Here is an 18,845-nt window from a genome sequence, read left to right on the forward strand (position 1 = left end):
ACGTGTGAGTTTTCTTATTTATTCCAGTTTGAGTCGAGTTTTTTTTATAAGGGGCAGGAGATATTGCTTTAGGGGGCAAAAATTAATAATAAAATTTTGGGTTAATGTACAATTTTATCATTATATTATTTATAATTTCATAAATTTTGAAGAGATTAAAGGAGTAAATTTACCATTTTGAAAGGAGGAAGGAAGGGGTTAGAACTGGAATTAGAAGTTAAAAATTCAATACAAAGGGTTAGTAATGATTATATAAGTAAACAAAAATTAAAGGATATTAAAGTAATATCAATGGTATTGAAGCAATTAAAAAGATATGGGTTTAATGAATGTATTATCCAAAGAATGATTACTAATAGGAATTGTATAAAAGAAATAAAAGAATTGGTTAGAAAACATTGGTAGGTAGTTTTTAGGAGTTAGTAAGATTTGATTCGATTAAAAAAATCAATTTTTTTTAATTTTGAGTTATTTAATTTTTTCTAGCTAATTTGAATAAGTAATTTGAATTTTGAGTTCGAGCTAAGTTAAATTTTACAAATCGAATAACTTGAATAATTAGAATAATTCAAATAACAAATTGGTGCAAATACCCCTTTGATTTCTGTTAATTTTGAAACTATGCAAATTGGTCACTCTCTCAACAATAATTTCAAAATAATTTTTAAAATTGAAAATATTTATAAAAATTTCAAAATTTATATTTTCGAAAAGTTATACTTTTTCTTTAAAAAAAATCTAAAGAATATATAAAAAAAGTTAAAATTTTTAAAAATTTCTAAAACAGTAATTTTAATATCTAAATAAGTTAATTAACAATTCAAGTTTATCATACTAAAGTATATTGTTCTTTTTTTTTCTTTGAAAAATTTTCAAAATATATATGGTTTCAACATGAAATTAATTATATTGTAACAAGATTTTAATTTGACATGTTTAATTTTTTAATTTAACTCAAATAATTTCACTCAATTTGACTCAACTGGAATTTCATTTCACTAGAATCGATTCGAAAAACTTTCAATCCAGTTAAGATGATAAAATAAGACTCATAAACTTAATTAATTCAAAATTCTTTTTACTCAATTTGATTCGATCGAACGTCCACTCCTACTAATTCTCAAAATATGGGCTTCATGATGTTTATAAATTTGGAAACAGCAAAGTTAAGGCTAACCCACTAAACTCTAATTCAAGTCTCAAGTTGGACTTCTATCCGGTTTCATTAGGTGGGGCTTAGGGCTCAAGCCATTCATTTACTATGATAATTTTCCCCACTTCAACAGGATTAAATTAAATTAATTTTTTTAAAGGATTATTTTTTTGCTATAATTTAGAACCAGTGTTAGAATTTTGATAGGTGTTTTAGTTCAATTGGCATTGATATTATTGTCAGGAGGATATGAGTTCGTGTGCGCTAAAACGCATCATCTTTCTATTTAAAGATTGGAGAGACTATAAATAATTCTAGACATTATATAAAATATATATATTATAAGAACTTATATTAAAATTAATGTTAAAATAATAATAAATAAATGAGACACTTATTAATGTCTATGAAAATTTTACTTTCCAATTGATAATACTCCTTTGTTAAATTAGAATATGGAGGATAATTTTCCCATTTAATTGAGGGCTAGTTTGACAATGCTTTTAAAAAATAATTTTAAAACGTGTTGTGAAAAAGTGCTTTTGAAAAGTTTAGTTTAAAATTTGAGTGTTTAGCATTGCTGTCAAAAAGTGCTTTTGAGAAATAAAATGTCCATTTTAGGCATGTTATTATCAAGTAATAAATATGCATTTAAATAATATTTAAATTAGTTAATATTATTATATTTTAGTAAAAATATAAAAAAAATTATTATAACTTGTTGTATATGAAATATAAATTTTAAATATTTTTAAGCAATAAATATTAATTATTTATAAAATTTAATTAGAATATATAAATTATATTTTAAATATTTAAATATAATCATTAAATATTTGTAATTAGTATTTTAAAAAATATTTTTTTATTTTTAATTAATAATTTTAACACATTTATAATTATGCACTAAGAAAAAAAAAGGAAAGTACTATGTTATTGGAAAGGTAAAAAAGTAATTAAGCACCAAAAATACTTTTGGCAGAGAAAAAATTAAAAATTTTAGCTTATGAAAAGCTAAATATTTTAGCTAAAAACAGCTTGTTTAACATTTTCTTCTAAAAATATTTTTAGAGCTAGAAGTATTTTTTTTTAAGCATTACTAAAGAGACCCTGAATAGGACTCATATTAAAATTAGTTTTTATTATATCGTTAAGTTTTCAACATAAAGGACAAAACTAGTATATTTCATAATGAATTTGTTTTTAATTTTGGGAATGAAAGTGATAAGTTTTCATTAATTTTATATACTTTTTTAATTTTTGGGCTAAAATATTTTAAAAAATATATAAAGCAAACGTTTAATGCAACTAATACAGGTATAATAAACTTTAATAGAAATTATAGTGAATACCGTATGAACGCTTGATAGATAGTCAAACCATATAAAAAAAGAGCAAACTACCATCTAACTAAGAGCAAAGCAGGACTCAAACCATATTGCAGACGAAACTAATTTGTTGAGACTCAGGCTGCTAGCAAACAAAACACCTTGAATCGTTGAACCCCTTTCTAGGTCCTTGCTCCGGTGGTAATAGAAACAGCATTGCGGACCTAAAACCAACAGATGCACAGTTGCAAAAATGAAACAAATTAATCAAAAACGAGTCACTAAGGGTTTGAGAAATCGGAACACATACCCACTCAGACTCAAGAAAACGAGGTCCTCTAATATCGGAAAAAAGAATGGGAGGGGAAGAAAATAAGAGAGTTTAGAGGAAACAAAGAAAACGATGGGTGGTGATCAGGGATCACCCTACCAATCGAAAAGCATCGGGCAACGAGTGAAGGAAGAGTCTCACGAGGCAGCGACCCACCGGTGAAGAGAGGGAAAAGAGACCAAAGGGGAAGAAAAAAGAGATGAAAGAAAAGAGACAATGGAGGAAGAAAGGGGAGTGGCCGCAGCTGGCGACAAAAGTTGGGCAAAAAGTTCTCTTCAGGATTACAAAATGGAGAGACTAGATGGTTAATATATTTGTCTCTCATTAGAATTATGTGTTGAAATAAGAGATTTTTAGAACCATAGTGGAAATAATTAAAGTATTAATTTTTGATTCGACTAATCTATCTAATTTAATTAAATAAATTATTAGAAATTAAATTGATACTGATTTTTAATCCAACAATCTAATGGGCCAATTCGGTCCATTTTTTCTATTTTAAAATTTTTACACAAGCCTCCTCCCATCATCGTGGTAGCTTTCCCTCAAATTCAAGTCTTCTTCCGTTCACCTCCAAGTTTTAAGTACGTCTACAACATAAATTCCCACTCTCTTTTATGCAAATTAGGGTTTAAGTTTTTGCTAATATTTTCGATTTGGTATGTATACTTCCCTCTCTCCCTTTGCTTCTTACTTTCTTTTCCCATTTCATCAGTGTTTTTGACATGGAAATTTCATGCATGGCTTTAGGGTTTAGGGTTTTATATTAATTTGTTATGGCTCTTTAATGTTTCATTGTATTTTTTTATGGAAGATTCATCCCCATTGTTATAAGCCACGAAAGATATCTTCCAAGTTCTTGCTGTTATAGTTATTTGTTTGATCGTTAATTCGCAAATCAATTTAAACCTTTCTGTTTTAATTTCAACATTATCTCAGTTTTATTTAAGGTGTTGTGATGGCTGATGCGAGAAGTTACTTGATTCGTGTGATTCCTGCTCTTAGATATGGTTATTTTAGTCACTCCTTTTTGTTCTTGGGCATGAAAAAGGGGAGAAGGTTATGCTTGAATTTGTGTTCGTCTGCTGAGGGTATCTGTCATTAAGAATTTGACTCACTTGGGTACTATTTGGCCATGATTGTTTGGAGAAGATTGCTGCAATGTCATATAATTTGCTTGTTTTAGTTGAAAATTTGAAATCAAACTTAAAACTTCAGATTGCAATATTGAAGAAGTGTATGCCACCTGTTTTAGTTGATGATATCCATTTTTTATTCTTAAATTGTTTGTCCTGAGAATCGTTAGATGAAAACTTATATTGGGGAATCGATTTTGTTAGTTTTGCTTTTCAACATTTCATAGTAACATGAATTGTACAGGATGAGTACATATATATATTTATCTTGGAGTGTATTAACCAAATAATAATGTAACCTGGTTCATTTATGCGGTTTGTCTGATGCATAAAATTCAACATTTGCCGAGTGAAAGCATTATAGTTGTTTTACATTGCTCCTGAAGCAAGTATGTTTGGTTTGATGAAAGTTCGACACGTATGGTGCTGTCTTTGGTTACTGTTATTTACATTGTTTACAACTTGACTGTAAATTTTGTAGCAATGGATGTAGAAGATGACACAAGAGAGGGCTTGGCTTCCTCCATTATCCTTCAATCTTTGGAATCCACTCAGCAGGGAGATAAGATTTCTGATGAGGATTTGGCTTGGGTTAATTCTTGTCTGGTTACAGATACTGAAATTTTGGAAAGAAATTGGTCTTCTTTCAAAGATGTTTTGCTGGAGATCATTGGTGACCAACCTGAGCCACTTGACTCTTCTGCAACTGGAAGCAATGGTTTTCTTAGTGGAACTGAAATCAGTATAGTTCCTGCCATCAAGGAGGCAGAGGCTGCCAATTACTCAGGGAGAACTGATGAAGATCTTCTTGTCATTCCAGTGGATGGAGACAATGGAATAAACACCAACAACATTCCTATCAAAAAGAGGACTGGTACCCAGCTGCAATTTCTTCAGGAAGACTCCGCTGAAATGTTTTGGGGAGATCCTTTCCAACCCACCTACAAGGAGAATGAAAGAAAGGATAGTGCTGTTGATTCAGGAGTTAAATCAAGCTTATCTGCAGAAGAGATGAATTCATCAACAGCGGATATCTTCAGGGTATGGGATTTGGACATTCCAGTAGATGGGGACAATGGAATAAACACCAACAACATTCCTATCAAAAAGAGGACTGGTACTGAGCTGCAATTTCTTCAGGAAGATTCCACTGAAGTGTTTCGGGGAGATCCTTTCCGACCCACCTACAAGGAGAATGAAAGAAAGGATAGTGCTGCTGATTCAGGAGTTAAATCAAGCTTATCTGCAGAAGAGATGAATTCATCAACAGTGGATATCTTCAGGGTATGGGATTTGGACATTCCGGATGAGGAAGATGATCTTATTAAAGAGTTGAACGAGGTTGCTCCAGAGACAACAACTTTCTTTCCATCAATGCCATTGCCTTTTGATGATTCAACAGCAGATCTATCTTTAAACGCTGAAAAGTTTTAGTTCATTTCTATGTCCATAAACATATGTAGATTTGTCATATATTGCCTAGACTGACTATGTTGCAACCTATGACATTTCCGATGAGGTTTACAAGGGTTTTTTTGCTTTGTCAGTTTAAGATGCCCCGTTGTTTTGGTTAGGATTTCAAAGAAGACCAGGTGGTCTCCCCCGCACCGTAACACATGAAACTCAGTGATTATATCCCGGCCTTGTACTTAAATTGTCAAAGAAGCATTTTTCGTTATACATGGTAATGTATGTATGAGAATATAATTTAGTGTGGGGCTGGTTAGTTCATCAGAGCAAAACAACGTTCTTATACATGGTAATGTATGTATGAGAATATAATTTAGTGTGGGTGGTACCAGTGTAGACAGCAAACTTGTGTCTCAATTTATGAATAATGGGGTTGGAAAAACTCCTCTCTTATTATTAAAACGAGCTAAGTAGTAAGTAGTTGTCGGGTTATGCTAGTGTTTCAGCAAACCATCTCTTCTTGGCTATTTTCTGAAAGGGCTACAAAGTAAAAAATATATCCGACTTCCCATAATTTATGGAGAGCCCGGATGATAATCGACAATCAGTTAGTATATGCTTAAGATTGTATCTTGGCGTCAAAGAAAATATGCAAAGAACGAGAGAGATTGATTACTTCTTTCATCTACGACTATTTAATTACAATTTAATTTTTATTGCTATTATAATATTTAGGGTAAATTACACTTAAGGTCACTAAACTATTAGTAACCTTACGTTTTGGTCACTTAACTTCAAAATGTTACAAAATGATCATTGAACTATTCGAAAATATTCATTTAAGTCACTGGACTGTTAAAATTATTATTGCATGGCCTTCTCTGTTTGCATCGCCTACACCAATCAAAAGCTCTACTTCCCTTTCTCTTATACAATTAAGTTTTTTTTTCATAAAACAACTTTGAATGTTATGAATTTGCTAACCAAAATCCAAATGATTTTTTTCTCCAATCTTCAACATTAACAGACATATCATCTAAGATATGTTCTCCTACACGTCGATGGGTACCAATCCACTATACCGATCGTCGAATCATCACTTGGGAGCTCTCTAGCCAGACTTTGTTTCTTCTTCTTCTTTTTTTTTTTGAAAAAAACTTAAGTAGTCCAATGACTTAAATAAAAACTTTCGACTAGTTCAATGACTTAAATGAAAACTTTCGAATAGTTTAGTGATCTTGGGTGTAATTTTCCCTATTATTTATATATTTTAATTATATTTTAAAATAATTAATTAATTTAATTACAAAAATATATTATTAAACAATAATTAATTATATATGTAACACCCCAAACCGGGCCTAGAGGTTATGACTGGATCTTGAGGAATTACATTAATTCGTTTAAAAACTTCCGATTTAATCAAACTTAGTGTGGATTTCAAAAACATAAAATTTGGCAAAACTCTCATATTTAGTAAAACTTAAGTCCATAATCACTTATCTTAAACCCAAAATTTGAATTCAAAATCGTGTGTTTTAAAAATACTAATGTTGGCAGATCATTTCCAAACCAAGGCAAACATTTGTTAAAAACCATTTAATTTTTGCAGAAAAACACTTAAGTGATTATTTAATCTTTGCAGCGAAAATTTCTAGATTTTTAATTTTGAAAATCGAATTTTTAGTTTGGTAAATCATGCGATTTTACAGTTTAACGTTAAAATATCAAAATCCAACAAGCAACGTAAAAACCAAAGAGCAAAGCCCAAAACAAATTTATAGTCCAAAAATAATTAAAACACAAACCAACTTATGTTTAACCGGTAACAATCCGAGCTCCCGCAAGTCGTCCGGTCCTAAGTCTAAAGTTCACCTGAAATGTATTAACAAACGAGTGAGCTAGAAGCCAGGTGTGTGACTCGGCCCACAAAACAAAATTTCCTAATAACATACACAAATGTAAATATCAACACAGAATTTTACTTATAATGTTCACACATACAAATATCAAATCAAAATAACACAATACCAGAAACATATATCATGTCATATCATATCATATCAGAACAAATCCTACCCCCATCCGCTATACATCAACTCCGTCCAACCAATCACACCAATAGGACTACATGAGTCCATCCATCCAATCACACTGAGTCGTGGTGGTATGCCACTCATAATGGTGCAGCTAAGCTGCCAAACATACATTGCGGTTTAACCGCCAAAATTGCAATAATACTGCCTGAAACACTTCCTCTATCATCAAAACCCACCCCAGTGCACGTGCAAAATCATAATAACATACGTACATATCACATAGTTGAATCAGATATCATATCAGAATAGAATATTAATGTCACGCATGCTTTACAAAAATAGTCATGCTGTCAAAAATTATTGACACATATATTATACATGTAACTCACATACTGAACGTAACAACATATATACCTTATTTTGGGTATTTTTTAAGCAAAATGGACCCCACGAAGGGTTTAATTACGAATTGTAGATTAAATCAGCCCTAAATAAAAATTCCAGAAAAATGGGCCACATGCCTGAGTGGATTTACACGACCCAAATGACTAGCCCATGTGGCCCATAGGGTTACCTATCCTGCCTGTGTGATTTCACACGCTCGTGTGTCCGACATGGCCAACCACACGGCCATGTGACGAGAAACAATTTCGAATTTCTTGAGTTTTTTTTCTAAATATTCCAGATTTACTTGCAGGGGTTTCGATTTAGAAACACATACTTGATTGTTTTTCGGTGCCGACTCAAAAGCAACACTGCCAACTCCTATTACAACACCAAAAGAACTGATTAACGCCAAAATATCAAGTAATCTAATACAATTTCAACGAACTCAAAACATTCATTCAGCTAAAAATGCTAGAAAAATCAACCCTTACCTAGAAAGCAATTACTAAGGTACTCAATTCGTCGGAAGAGATTTATGTAGCTCGCGACCCTCCCTTAACAGAAACCTCCAAAAGAAATCATCAAAGCGCAATCGAACCAACAAGAATTCCTCGAATAAAAACCTTACCAAAAGAACATCCTTTTTCTTTTACTAATAACAACAATAGCAAAGAACACCATACTTATACGTTACTTACCACAATTTTAGAAGCCCAAATCGCTCACCAAAGAAAAAAATCCAAAAACTAAGCACGAAAAACAACAGAATAACAATGAAAAACACGTATAAATGATCAGAAAGAAAAGATTAAAGGTTGCAAAAGAATAATTAAAAAACTGAAGAAAAGAAAATGGACGAGTGGAGAGTGAGAGATAGTCGGTTGAGGGAGAAAAATTAGGAAAATCCCTCATAACTTTTTTTTAAAACTACCCCACTAACTCTTATTAACTAAACCCATTAGATTTTTTCCCAGAGTTTCAAACAAAAAATAATTCACTTTGCATATGCAGGGATTCAAACACAAAACCAAAAGATAAGTTAAAGTTTTACCACTAAACCAACAGACTCAATCTTAACATTAGTTAAGCGAAAATAATTTATAAATCAGATGTTCAAAGATTGAGATTTGGCAAAAAAAACAAAAATTTAAGGGAAAAGATTCAAACTCAAAACCTCACACACACTACTCATATATCTTAACCACTAAATCAAAATAAATTATTTAACATAATTTTCACAATCTTAATTCGAAACAAGACGTGACCACTCTTGGTTTCACTAATCCAATTTCTTCTAACCTGATTTTCGAGATGTGACAATATATTCACCTGACCCACGTTAAATTCTTAATACCTAGTTATAATAATTTACAATTTTAATGTGCAAGAAGAAAAATCAATTTATATGTATTTATCTTTTGGATAAATATAATATTTGATACTTGAATTTGATATATTTTTTTAAAAAATTGATAGCTATATTTTTTTGGTCGAAATTGTTACCTAAACTTGTCAAACATTATACAAATTACTCTAATATACTATCAGTGTTATTTTCTTATAAGGTAAGAAAATAATTAATGTATGACTGATATACTAGGGATGACATGAAATATCTTTTTGGCATTCTAAAAGTTCAATTACTTTTAGTTTAACTTATTTTTTTTATTTCTTTTATTTTAACACAACAAGTCTCTTTTATTTTGGATTTTTCAAACTCTTGTTTTCTTCTTCAACCATTTTCATGTATAACTCAAAGCACAATTTTTTAATACGGACTTCCTTTAATAATGATGATATTTTTGTGGAATTGAAAGCTTTCTGAAAACCATGCAATGATTTAAGCATGCAGTCCCTCTTAAATCATTCAAAATAATCTTAACTCTAATAAAAAGTAAATCGAGCATATAGTTTAGAAAAAAAGTAAAAACTCCAAATAAATGTAATTATTATTGTCATTAAATTTCATTTTATGTGTCACATATCAGTCATGCAGTAGTTATTTCTATCCCCTTATAAAAAAAGTAATACAGTTGGTGTTTTGGATAATTTAGATGACAATTGATAAGTTCAGATACCAAATTAAGAAAAAGTGTCAAATTTAAATATCTAATCTAATTAAAAAAAATTAAGTATCAAATTAGTAAAAAAAATCAAATTCAGGTACTAAATGGAAAAAAAAACTTAATTAATAAATTAAGAAAGAGTCTAAAAAATTAACACAAATTACCAGCTAAATCCCTTTTACTTTAAACGTTAAACGGTGCCGTTTCAAAATGAGTCCGTGTGTACAGTTTTACATCAACACTTCCCTTACCAGGAACAGAGTAGGAAGAGCCGGAGAAAGAAGAGTCCAGAATCTGGGAAAAAGCAAAAGCAGCCGAAATGAGCGGAGCCACGACGGCGGCGTATTTTGCTCGAAGAGCAGCTCAGAAAGAGAGGGTTCGGATTCTCTACCGCCGTGCCCTCAAAGATACCCTCAATTGGGCCGTCCATCGCCACCTCTTCTATCAAGATGTATCTCTCAGATCTTTTCCCTCATGTTTTTTCTTTCTTAATTGATCGATTCTTTGACTTTAAGTTTCGTTTTTGTAGGCCTCTGATCTTCGCGAAAAATTCGAAGCCAACAAGCATGTGGTTCGTCTTCCTTCCTTTCCCATTTTCGCATTATATCATCCTCTTTATTTTTAATTAATCATGTTCAGTGATAAATTGTATGAAGATTTACCTACTTGGTGTTCTGTTTTTCTGTTTCTATTATGACAAAATGATCTCATTGAATTTCTGCATTGAACTTATTAAGGACTCATATAAATGGTGATTATATTTTTAATGGTTTAACTTTGTGGTTGTTTTGGCTTTTCACTTCGTATCTTTGATGATGTTGCTTTGTATAATTTGGGTTTTTGCAGGAAGATCTTGACACAATCGACAAAATGATAGCTGCAGGTGAAGCAACCTATAATAAGTGGCGGCATCCTGATCCTTATATTGGTAAGATTACTATAGTATGTTCGATGTTGTTGGTTTTATAAGAGAACTTTGGTTTGAAGTAATGGGATATGAAACTTTTCTTTTTCTGATGCATACACTTGGTCTAAGAGACATGCATATTACCAAAGGGAGAGTTAGTGTATTGGAAATCGAATGTCTATGTCATCTCAATAGTTCTCGCGTGGAAGGAATTTGTGTATATATACGTGTGTGTTCTTTTGAAGTTCTTGTACAACAACTGAGAGGAACATGGCTCAAAAAATTGAAAATGGGATGAATTCTGGACGGTAACTCATTTACTCTTTGTTAGGATTTTGATTACATCTAAGATAAATAATAGTTTGGTCACTACCAGTGAATTTTCATTGACTGTGAGAAACAAGGTATGTAGGTGAAGAGAAATGCTACCAAACTAGTACTATGGTACTTCACCTCTCCTTGCTTGGTGCCATCTACTTACATTCTTGTATTTGGTAAAAAATACTTTGGTTCTTACTGTTAAGTCTTGCTCTTGTTGTGACACTTGACTGATTGACTGCGATTTCCTTATAAGTTGCTAACTTTCCAGTTTTAAACCTGTTATGCTGTTTGAAGCTTAACATCTTAATTCCATTTGCAGTTCCTTGGGCTCCTGGTGGTTCCAAGTTCACTCGAAACCCTGTCCCACCATCTGGGGTAATCCTTTTAGTTCCTTTCTTGCCATTTGCCAACAAATATGCTATTTCTTTGTTTTCGCATGTTTCCTCACTTGTCTGCAATTCTTGTTGTATTCTATGCATTCTAATTTTTGTTTTTTTGAAGTATTCATGTGTCTACCTTTATGAATGTAAGCTACCCTTTTCTTGCTTTTAAAGTAGACATCCACTTGTTTTTGTTTCTTCTTTGTTCATGGTATCTAAAATATCCAGTATTTTAGCTGGAGAAATTGAGATTGCACCTCTCACATACCACACTGTTCTGTTCTGTCCATTGGCCTTCTCTACGGCTATCCAATGTTCATAGTGATTATCAACCCATCGTACTGCAGATTAGCAGAAAAGTAATTAGAGAATCCTTTTCACTTGTCTTGTTTTGTTTCTCTATAGCAGATAGCTTCTTTCTTCCTACTATTTTAGAATCATTCTTCCTTTGAATATATTATTTATCTCGGTAAGTGTCAAAATATGATCTAATTGCTGGAGAAAGATAGGGTGAAGGGAACAGGAGTGTTCATCTTGTCCTGTAATGGGGTTTCTACCCTGTTGCTTAGCTACCTGACCTAGATCCTTTTAGGAGCTTTCAAGCAACTATTAGTAAAATTCCTGATTAATTTAATTGCTTTTTAAATTTTTATCCAGTTCTGATATTTCATTCTTGATGCAGATTGAGATTTTATATGATTATGGTAAAGAAGAAAATGATTAAAACAAGATCTTTTCTACCCCAACAAATAAAGGTTAGCCATTTACTTTGTTATTTAGATTTTCTTTGTTCTTTGTATAATTCCCTTGTCAAAATTTTGGTTTGTGTCTTATAACTTGCTACTGGTTGGTTGTGCTTTTCTTTAGAAGTTTAGTTGCGATAATCTCTTGGATTTATATTGAAAATAAATACATGCAAAAATGTATTAGCAGGGTGTTATTGTGAAAATAATTTCAAGGTTTTTCGAGATATACTCTTCGAAATCATTTAGTTTATTTAGGGAGTGATTAGTGTGTTCTTGTCTCGAAATAAATGATACTTGACATGTTAGTATCTTTTCAAATTTGAATGATATTTGCACTATAGGATCCAATCTTCTACCAAAGCATGCTCTGTTAAGAAAATGCCATGTCAAATCACGTAGGTCCTAGATGCTCTGAACATTTTGTTATTTTTGTGATGCTAAAACTTTCCAATTTTTGGTTGATTCAGGTCTAGAGACTCCTTGGGGGATCAAATGGCAGCAACTCTTATTCATCCCAGTGAAAAGTGATGAAGCTTTAATAACATTAATGTTGATGCTCCTTTTGACTTAATTGTTGTGTCTGGTTTATGATATGAGATCATTGCTCAGATTGAAAGTACCAAATGGTTGTTGACATTTGCATAGTAATACTATGATCATGAATCCTTTTTTGTCAAAATCTTATGTTTGCATCTTTTGTCTCTATGCCTACGTTGGGTACTTGTGCATTGTGCCATTGAAGACGTTGGAATCAAAGGGCTGCAACCTATGAGCTTTCGGGCATACTGGATATAATTAGTATGAAGAAAGTTGTGGGAACCTAGTGAACCTGTTGGTATGTGCTTTTATTTTGTATCAGTAGGCTTTGAAGTGCCATATCCGGCATAACTAATGGGTATTTAAAAAAAAAGAAAAGAAAAGAAAGAGTTGAAGCGGTACTGGCAATAGTAGTTTACTTTATTGGATTCAAATGTGAATTTATATTCAAAGTCACTATTGATGGACTTATTTGAATTCGGTTTATTGATATCCACTTGTTTAATTTCAGAAGAGTTAATTTAATAAATCCAGATATTTTTAAAAAAAAATTTGAATACCAAGGATATATTTAGTGAATTTGACAAACAAAATCGATTCATTGCCTAATTGGGAAGAGAGGTCAACAATTTGATGGTACAAAAAAGAAAAAGAAAATGTGGTTTATTAGCTTCGATTCCTTAAAAACACGCCACATGTATACTCTCATCCATACGCCATTGGATTGAATCTTCAGTCATTCCCTCTATATGGAGAAGTGACGTTTATGAAAACGTGATTCCAAATTGGAAATTTCAATTACATTGGTGATTGATGTTTCATCTCAATTGACATCTCTGTCATTCATGTTCATCTCCATGCAAATTCTATGATCTATCCACCATTTCTGCAAATGCAAATGGAACCCCATCGGTGATTCCTAGACCCAAACCTCCCATTGCAACCTTATTATGTCATTCTAATATTTCATCTACCTTTCATATATGTCTACTCTTTGTTTCCTCTTGGGAAGACCAGCTGAGATGGATGATGATAAATTTAGGAGAAGGATGAAGAAGATGAAACGCAGGTATTCCAACCCTACGCCTGCATTGTTGCGTATTACAGTCTCTGTTGTTACCATGGTGTTGCTCTTATTAACCATCTGCTGCGGTTTCCAATTGACCATGGAACCTGGTCGATACCGCGCCATCGGTGCTCGGGCTTTCCATGTTGGCATCTCCACCATAATCTTCGGCTTTCTCTTCCTGATCGTTGGCCTTTCCATTCTGGCTGACATGCTTTTGAATATATCAGAACAGTTGCCGGAGCTATCTGGCGTCCATCAAGGTAGGCTCACTTTCTGTTTTATTTTTTGAGAATAAATAATCTGGGAAATTTGTGGGGGAAGGAAAATTGCTTTAAACTGCATATGGTTGGTGGATGTGTGTTCCGTGGAACAGGACAACAGGAGACAAGGACGATGTCAAAAGCAATAAGGCAAGGCCTGGTAACTGTAATCACCATGTTCGTGATATTGTGGGCAATGTACACCGGATTTAGGCTTACAACCGAATCAGGAGAGAGCAAACAATACCTCCTTACGGTTTCCATCGGAGTCACCACCATTTTATTTGGCTTAATTTATTTCATTATCGGACTCGCTATTGTTCAGGAGCTTGTATTAGAATTTTTTACCTGTTCTCAATAGAAAAATGACACAAACAATGAAACATTTCATCACGGTTGTGAATTTTAATGCTTTTCCCATGAAAATTCTTTAGTTTTCCAGCAAGCATGGTTTCCCAATTTTCCCTCTTTTACACATTAGAACATGCAGGTGGAAGACAAGGAAGCATATGACTGTTTGTCCTGTGAAACAAACAAGCAATCTTCAGAAATCATGTCCTTTCCGAGAATCTGGGTGTAGGTAGAATGTTTTATACCATGGAAATCACAGACGAAATCCATATCAGATTTCCTGTAATGGTAATAAGCATATTCATCCTAAAACAATAGATAATGTACCAGTTTGAAACTATCACCACCAGGCAGTTCAGTCAAAGAAATCATCCAGCCATCCTCTTAAATTAGCAGATGTTATTTATTGTATGTTACGTGCAATTATTTCGCATGTAAGTCCAGGGTCTTAGAGGATTATGTCCGAGAAGAAATGAAGAATCAGAACTGCCAAATTCTAAAGAAAGCCTGGTTTTTAGCTCAGTCTTCGCATAATAATGGTGAAGAGTCGAGTATTAGTTGCAAATTGCTCTGCTCTTATGAGAAGTTTCAAACGCCAATCAACAGCTTTCTTCACTCCCAAAACACAGTAATTTTCAAGAAACAACAACCCATAGGCCTAAAACTTGAATAGAAATTTGTACATAAAAAATGACTCATAAAGAAGTTTTTAGCTAAAACCATTTCAGAAACGTTAGTCATGGAAAAGGATTGGGCCTGGCCCATGGATCAATTCAATTATAATAATAAATGATTTCACTAGTTTTTGTAAATGTAAAAGCCATGAAAATGGAGACATTCAGCAGTCCCAGAGGTTTTGTTCTAACAAGTTCACTTTACATTTAAAGGATGTTGTCAATTTGTGACGTTAGATAAATAATGGTTGCAGGGAAATGACATGGCTGTTCCATAATAAAGAGATAAATTCAACGTAATCGTTGTGGAATCAAATTCCAATATCATCCTACTTCCCTAGAGTATTAACCAAAAATCTAACACATTTTAAAGAGCAGGTCGTTTCTTTGAAGGGAAAACTCTCCAGCTTTCACAACAGAGTCGAATTTCATTTTGACATGAGAACCCTCAGGTGAGTATTTTGTTAACAGAACATCCAAGATGAATATATAATAATTCTGTCACTTTCCAAGAGCCACAAAAAAAAAAACACATAAGAAATTGAGGATTGATTTAATCAACCCTCTAACGAGTACTTTCTCCCGGTGAATGGCTGGAACTTGGGATCTTCCTTCTTTTCAGGCTGCTCCTGTTTAGCCTGTTTTCCGGGTTCCTGCAAATTAAAAGAAACAACCATATCTTATAGCTTCATTCTTTTCATTAAACCAGACAACCAAAACATGCGGTCTACCTGTTTTGTTTCCTTAGAACGGCTGACATTTGATCCAAATACCAGCTTGCCCTGAGCCTGGCGTGCGCTACTTTGTGAACTAGCCCCTGGAGAAGGCTGCCTATTATTCCTATTGGAAGCAGCAGGTTCCTTGTCTTTGGTCCCAGACCAAGAAACCGGAGGAGGCTGTTGCTTCAGAGGTTTCCCATCCAACCGTCTTCCTGTACCAGTGAAGGCACTGAACTTTGGTTCAGTCTCTGCCAGAGCTTCTTCAACTGAAGGAAAAAAAATGGTTTTCCTCAGAACAGATAAAAAAAAAACATTTACTAAGTTGCATCATGAACTTGAGTGCAATATCCTACACAGATGTGAATGTCTTTTGTATCTCACCAGTCAACATAGATCCATAAATTCCCATGAACCGGAATTAATTAGGGTATAACAAGACGAGAAAAATATCCCTACCAAGCATATTTTTGCCATGTGGTTGTAGAATATTTAACTTAGAATACCAGAAGAAATCTTTTAACAAAATGAAAAAGAAGCAAAACTTACGTTGAGATACAGCACTAGAAATCTGAACAATGAGTTAAAAAGCAAAGAACTCAAGATAAACCATTATATGATATCTACAAAGATATTAGCTCATCACCTTGAGAATGTGCCTTGCTTGAAGTGGGAACAGCAGGCCTTTCTGGCTCTTTGTAATCGAGGGGAGGAGCAAAATCCACCTCACAGTCAGTCTCAATGATACTTATTGCATTGGAAGGCTTCGTCTCTATGATATCTATGTAGTACTTTTTATTGTTATATGCCACCATAATACTGTCCCCAGTAGTTAAACAGGAATAATTCCTCAGTGTCGTCTCTAAGCTGCATGATGAAACAAAAGTGAGATTAGAGTTGAGGTGTCTAAATCTACTTGGAAAGCAACAGGTAGATTACATCCATAACAGCATGAAAAAAAAACAGATTCAGGGAGTTACATTCCTCACAAATCCATACCAAATAAAGAAACTCATTTTGCTTACACGAATCTAAATTACACAAACTTCTCAAGGTATATGAGTATGAATTGATAACTTACTACAAAAATTTCAAAATTCCTTTCTAAGCTAACCATCAAACATCAAAGGCGCAAGCATACATATATTCACAAACCTATCCACTCACATAGCTTTTGGGTTTGAAATATCCAAAAAGTCCTTCGTGTGGGGCTGCAATTTCACATAGGTACCCTTTGGAAGAGTTACATTTTTCACCCTCACAATATCTCCCTCCTGTAGGAGCAAATTCTCCATCATCTACATCATAACCATTGAAAACAACGGGTCAAGAATCATATAAGTAGAAGATTTCCTCCATTTTAGTGGACCTAAAGCAATGCCATAATTCTAGTGTGAAGCATAATAATCCAACAAATGTACTGCCTACCCAATATGGCATATAGATCATGCCTTCTTCTGCGATAAACTCTAGCACTCCACAATGAGAGGCACGCTCAGCAGCATCATTCCGAAGTTCAAATAACATTGGATAATCAATATGCAGAGATGCTGCATAATTTGTCACAAATTAACTTTTGGATTATACCGCCAGATTAATGTGAAACTAAGACTAATTACAAAAGTAAAAGTGCTGCCAATATCAAACAACGAACCCAAGCGATCAAGTGCAGATGGAGGCATGATAACTGAAAGAACAGTGAAAGAATGTATATATTAGGAAAGTGATACTCCAAAAGGAACATATTACAAAAACTAAAGGTCAGGAAACTTACTTTTATCACCGCTTTCAATTTGTGGCTGCGGGAAAACAAGGAAAAAAAAAAGGACCAAAATCATGAATAAATGGGAAAGAAGCTAAAAGATTTGCAGGATTTAATATCATAAACCTTCAAATGGAACTAATCAAGTATGATGGAGTTCCAAAAGCTGATGACAGATTAATTAATATAAATATTGAAGCAAATCAACAATACAACAGAAAGTTCGTAGTTTTACAGACCTTTTCAATGAAAGATGCAGGGTAACATCGATAACTCTGCTCAAATGACGTCCCATGGTAACCATATCTATCGAAAAACTGCCACATCAATTTCAAAATTGAATTCAAAACAATTTCCAATGCCACAACCCAAACAAAGCAGTCATTAACATTCGAAAAATGTAAACACTTACCATTTTGTAATGCTTATAAACAGTCAAACCGGATAACTTACTTCCCTACAAGAATAAAAGATCAGATGAGTCTAAAGATTAACAATAATATCCAACAACACATAAATCTACATATTATATACAACAGCAACAACTTTTGAAGGGAAAAAAAGGTTATATTTTAAATTAAAATTCAAAACTTTTATCCCGCAATTTAGTTTTGAATGGCACAAGTGAACAGATCTAAGACTAAATTAAAACAGAATAAAATTACCTGAGAGAAAATAAAATTCAATTTCAGGTGCGTTGATCGCAAATCGATGGAGTGATGGAGAGGAAAGATTATGTAAGGTGGTGAATGGAATCATCTAAGATTCGCTTTATCTGCGTTTATTGCACGCTACCTTCAGATTCTGCCACGCGTTCATTTAAAAGAACTGATAGTTTATCATCAGTTTTGAGCCAAATTCTGAAAATTTTGGAACTGACCCAAAGTACAAATCAGACTGCTCTTTGGCCCATAATAGTTAAGATGCCCAATCTAAAATAACAATAATAAATCTATAATTACTTATATTAAGCTCAGAGATTGTATTACGAGTTAATTCAACACTAATTTATTTTAAATTTATTAAATCAAGTTATATTATTATTATTATTTTAATTTTACATTTTTATATATAAAATCAATAAAAACTCAATTATAATAAAACTTGAACTACATTTTAAATATTTAATCTTACCATTTCAACTAAATATTCGTCTCATTTTTATATATATATATATATATTTAATAAATTTATTATGTATTTTTTCTTCTAGAAATTCACCAGTGGTGTATTCCTGTATTTAGTACTAAGTTTTTTTCTCGGCTTCACTTT

The 18,845-nt window shown here is 32.9% G+C and overlaps 4 protein-coding genes and 1 long non-coding RNA gene across 7 annotated transcripts; 3 read left to right on the top strand and 2 right to left on the bottom strand.

Moving 5' to 3' along the window:
- Positions 1-2,476: 2,476 nt before the first annotated feature.
- Positions 2,477-3,084, bottom strand: LOC107902030 (uncharacterized). Its single transcript, XR_001685570.2, has 2 exons — positions 2,792-3,084; positions 2,477-2,705 (listed from the first exon to the last, which is right to left on the bottom strand). It is a non-coding gene; the product is annotated as an uncharacterized lncRNA (long non-coding RNA).
- Positions 3,085-3,289: 205 nt separating this feature from the next.
- Positions 3,290-5,628, top strand: LOC107902029 (uncharacterized). Of its 2 annotated transcripts, none has more exons than XM_016828255.2 (2): positions 3,290-3,396; positions 4,430-5,628. In XM_016828255.2, the coding sequence occupies exon 2, from the start codon at positions 4,432-4,434 to the stop codon at positions 5,380-5,382; it is 951 nt and encodes a 316-aa protein (XP_016683744.1). In that variant the 5' UTR covers positions 3,290-3,396; positions 4,430-4,431; the 3' UTR covers positions 5,383-5,628. The 2 variants fall into 2 exon arrangements, with proteins under 2 accessions (XP_016683744.1, XP_016683743.1); XM_016828254.2 differs by having other exon boundaries at positions 3,298-3,471.
- A 4,429-nt stretch (positions 5,629-10,057) lies between these two features.
- Positions 10,058-12,883, top strand: LOC107902028 (NADH dehydrogenase [ubiquinone] 1 beta subcomplex subunit 9). Its single transcript, XM_016828253.2, has 6 exons — positions 10,058-10,301; positions 10,380-10,421; positions 10,697-10,778; positions 11,398-11,453; positions 12,141-12,213; positions 12,672-12,883. Exons 1-5 carry the CDS (start codon positions 10,170-10,172, stop codon positions 12,180-12,182), a joined length of 354 nt encoding a protein of 117 aa, XP_016683742.1. The 5' UTR covers positions 10,058-10,169; the 3' UTR covers positions 12,183-12,213; positions 12,672-12,883.
- Positions 12,884-13,193: 310 nt separating this feature from the next.
- LOC107902027 (uncharacterized) lies at positions 13,194-14,496 on the top strand. The gene is made up of 2 exons (XM_016828252.2): positions 13,194-14,070; positions 14,184-14,496. Exons 1-2 carry the CDS (start codon positions 13,725-13,727, stop codon positions 14,429-14,431), a joined length of 594 nt encoding a protein of 197 aa, XP_016683741.2. The 5' UTR covers positions 13,194-13,724; the 3' UTR covers positions 14,432-14,496.
- Positions 14,497-15,503: 1,007 nt separating this feature from the next.
- Positions 15,504-18,389, bottom strand: LOC107902026 (ubiquitin fusion degradation protein 1 homolog). 2 transcript variants are annotated; one of them, XM_016828251.2, is made up of 10 exons: positions 18,239-18,389; positions 17,986-18,030; positions 17,813-17,890; positions 17,586-17,610; positions 17,466-17,498; positions 17,240-17,361; positions 16,979-17,109; positions 16,458-16,678; positions 15,827-16,080; positions 15,504-15,748 (listed from the first exon to the last, which is right to left on the bottom strand). In XM_016828251.2, exons 2-10 carry the CDS (start codon positions 17,986-17,988, stop codon positions 15,653-15,655), a joined length of 963 nt encoding a protein of 320 aa, XP_016683740.1. In that variant the 5' UTR covers positions 17,989-18,030; positions 18,239-18,389; the 3' UTR covers positions 15,504-15,652. The 2 variants fall into 2 exon arrangements, with proteins under 2 accessions (XP_016683740.1, XP_040964199.1); XM_041108265.1 differs by lacking the exons at positions 17,466-17,498; positions 17,586-17,610 and having other exon boundaries at positions 18,239-18,358.
- Between the last annotated feature and the right edge of the window lie 456 nt (positions 18,390-18,845).

This window comes from Gossypium hirsutum, chromosome D12, assembly GCF_007990345.1.
Source record: "Gossypium hirsutum isolate 1008001.06 chromosome D12, Gossypium_hirsutum_v2.1, whole genome shotgun sequence".
Lineage (NCBI taxonomy): Eukaryota > Viridiplantae > Streptophyta > Magnoliopsida > Malvales > Malvaceae > Gossypium > Gossypium hirsutum.

What these genes read in the sequence shown, in the direction of transcription:
- LOC107902029 (XM_016828255.2), top strand. Translation starts at nt 4,432, where the DNA reads ATGGATGTAGAAGATGACACAAGAGAGGGCTTGGCTTCCTCCATTATC.
- LOC107902028 (XM_016828253.2), top strand. Translation starts at nt 10,170, where the DNA reads ATGAGCGGAGCCACGACGGCGGCGTATTTTGCTCGAAGAGCAGCTCAG. An exon ending in GCCACCTCTTCTATCAAGAT is followed by an intron (nt 10,302 to 10,379) that starts GTATCTCTCAGA and finishes TCGTTTTTGTAG; the next exon opens with GCCTCTGATCTTCGCGAAAA. An exon ending in GCATCCTGATCCTTATATTG is followed by an intron (nt 10,779 to 11,397) that starts GTAAGATTACTA and finishes TTCCATTTGCAG; the next exon opens with TTCCTTGGGCTCCTGGTGGT.
- LOC107902027 (XM_016828252.2), top strand. Translation starts at nt 13,725, where the DNA reads ATGTCTACTCTTTGTTTCCTCTTGGGAAGACCAGCTGAGATGGATGAT. An exon ending in GCTATCTGGCGTCCATCAAG is followed by an intron (nt 14,071 to 14,183) that starts GTAGGCTCACTT and finishes TCCGTGGAACAG; the next exon opens with GACAACAGGAGACAAGGACG.
- LOC107902026 (XM_016828251.2), bottom strand. An exon ending in AAGCAAGGCACATTCTCAAG is followed by an intron (nt 16,081 to 16,457) that starts GTGATGAGCTAA and finishes TTTTTCCTTCAG; the next exon opens with TTGAAGAAGCTCTGGCAGAG. An exon ending in GTTCTAAGGAAACAAAACAG is followed by an intron (nt 15,749 to 15,826) that starts GTAGACCGCATG and finishes TTTAATTTGCAG; the next exon opens with GAACCCGGAAAACAGGCTAA.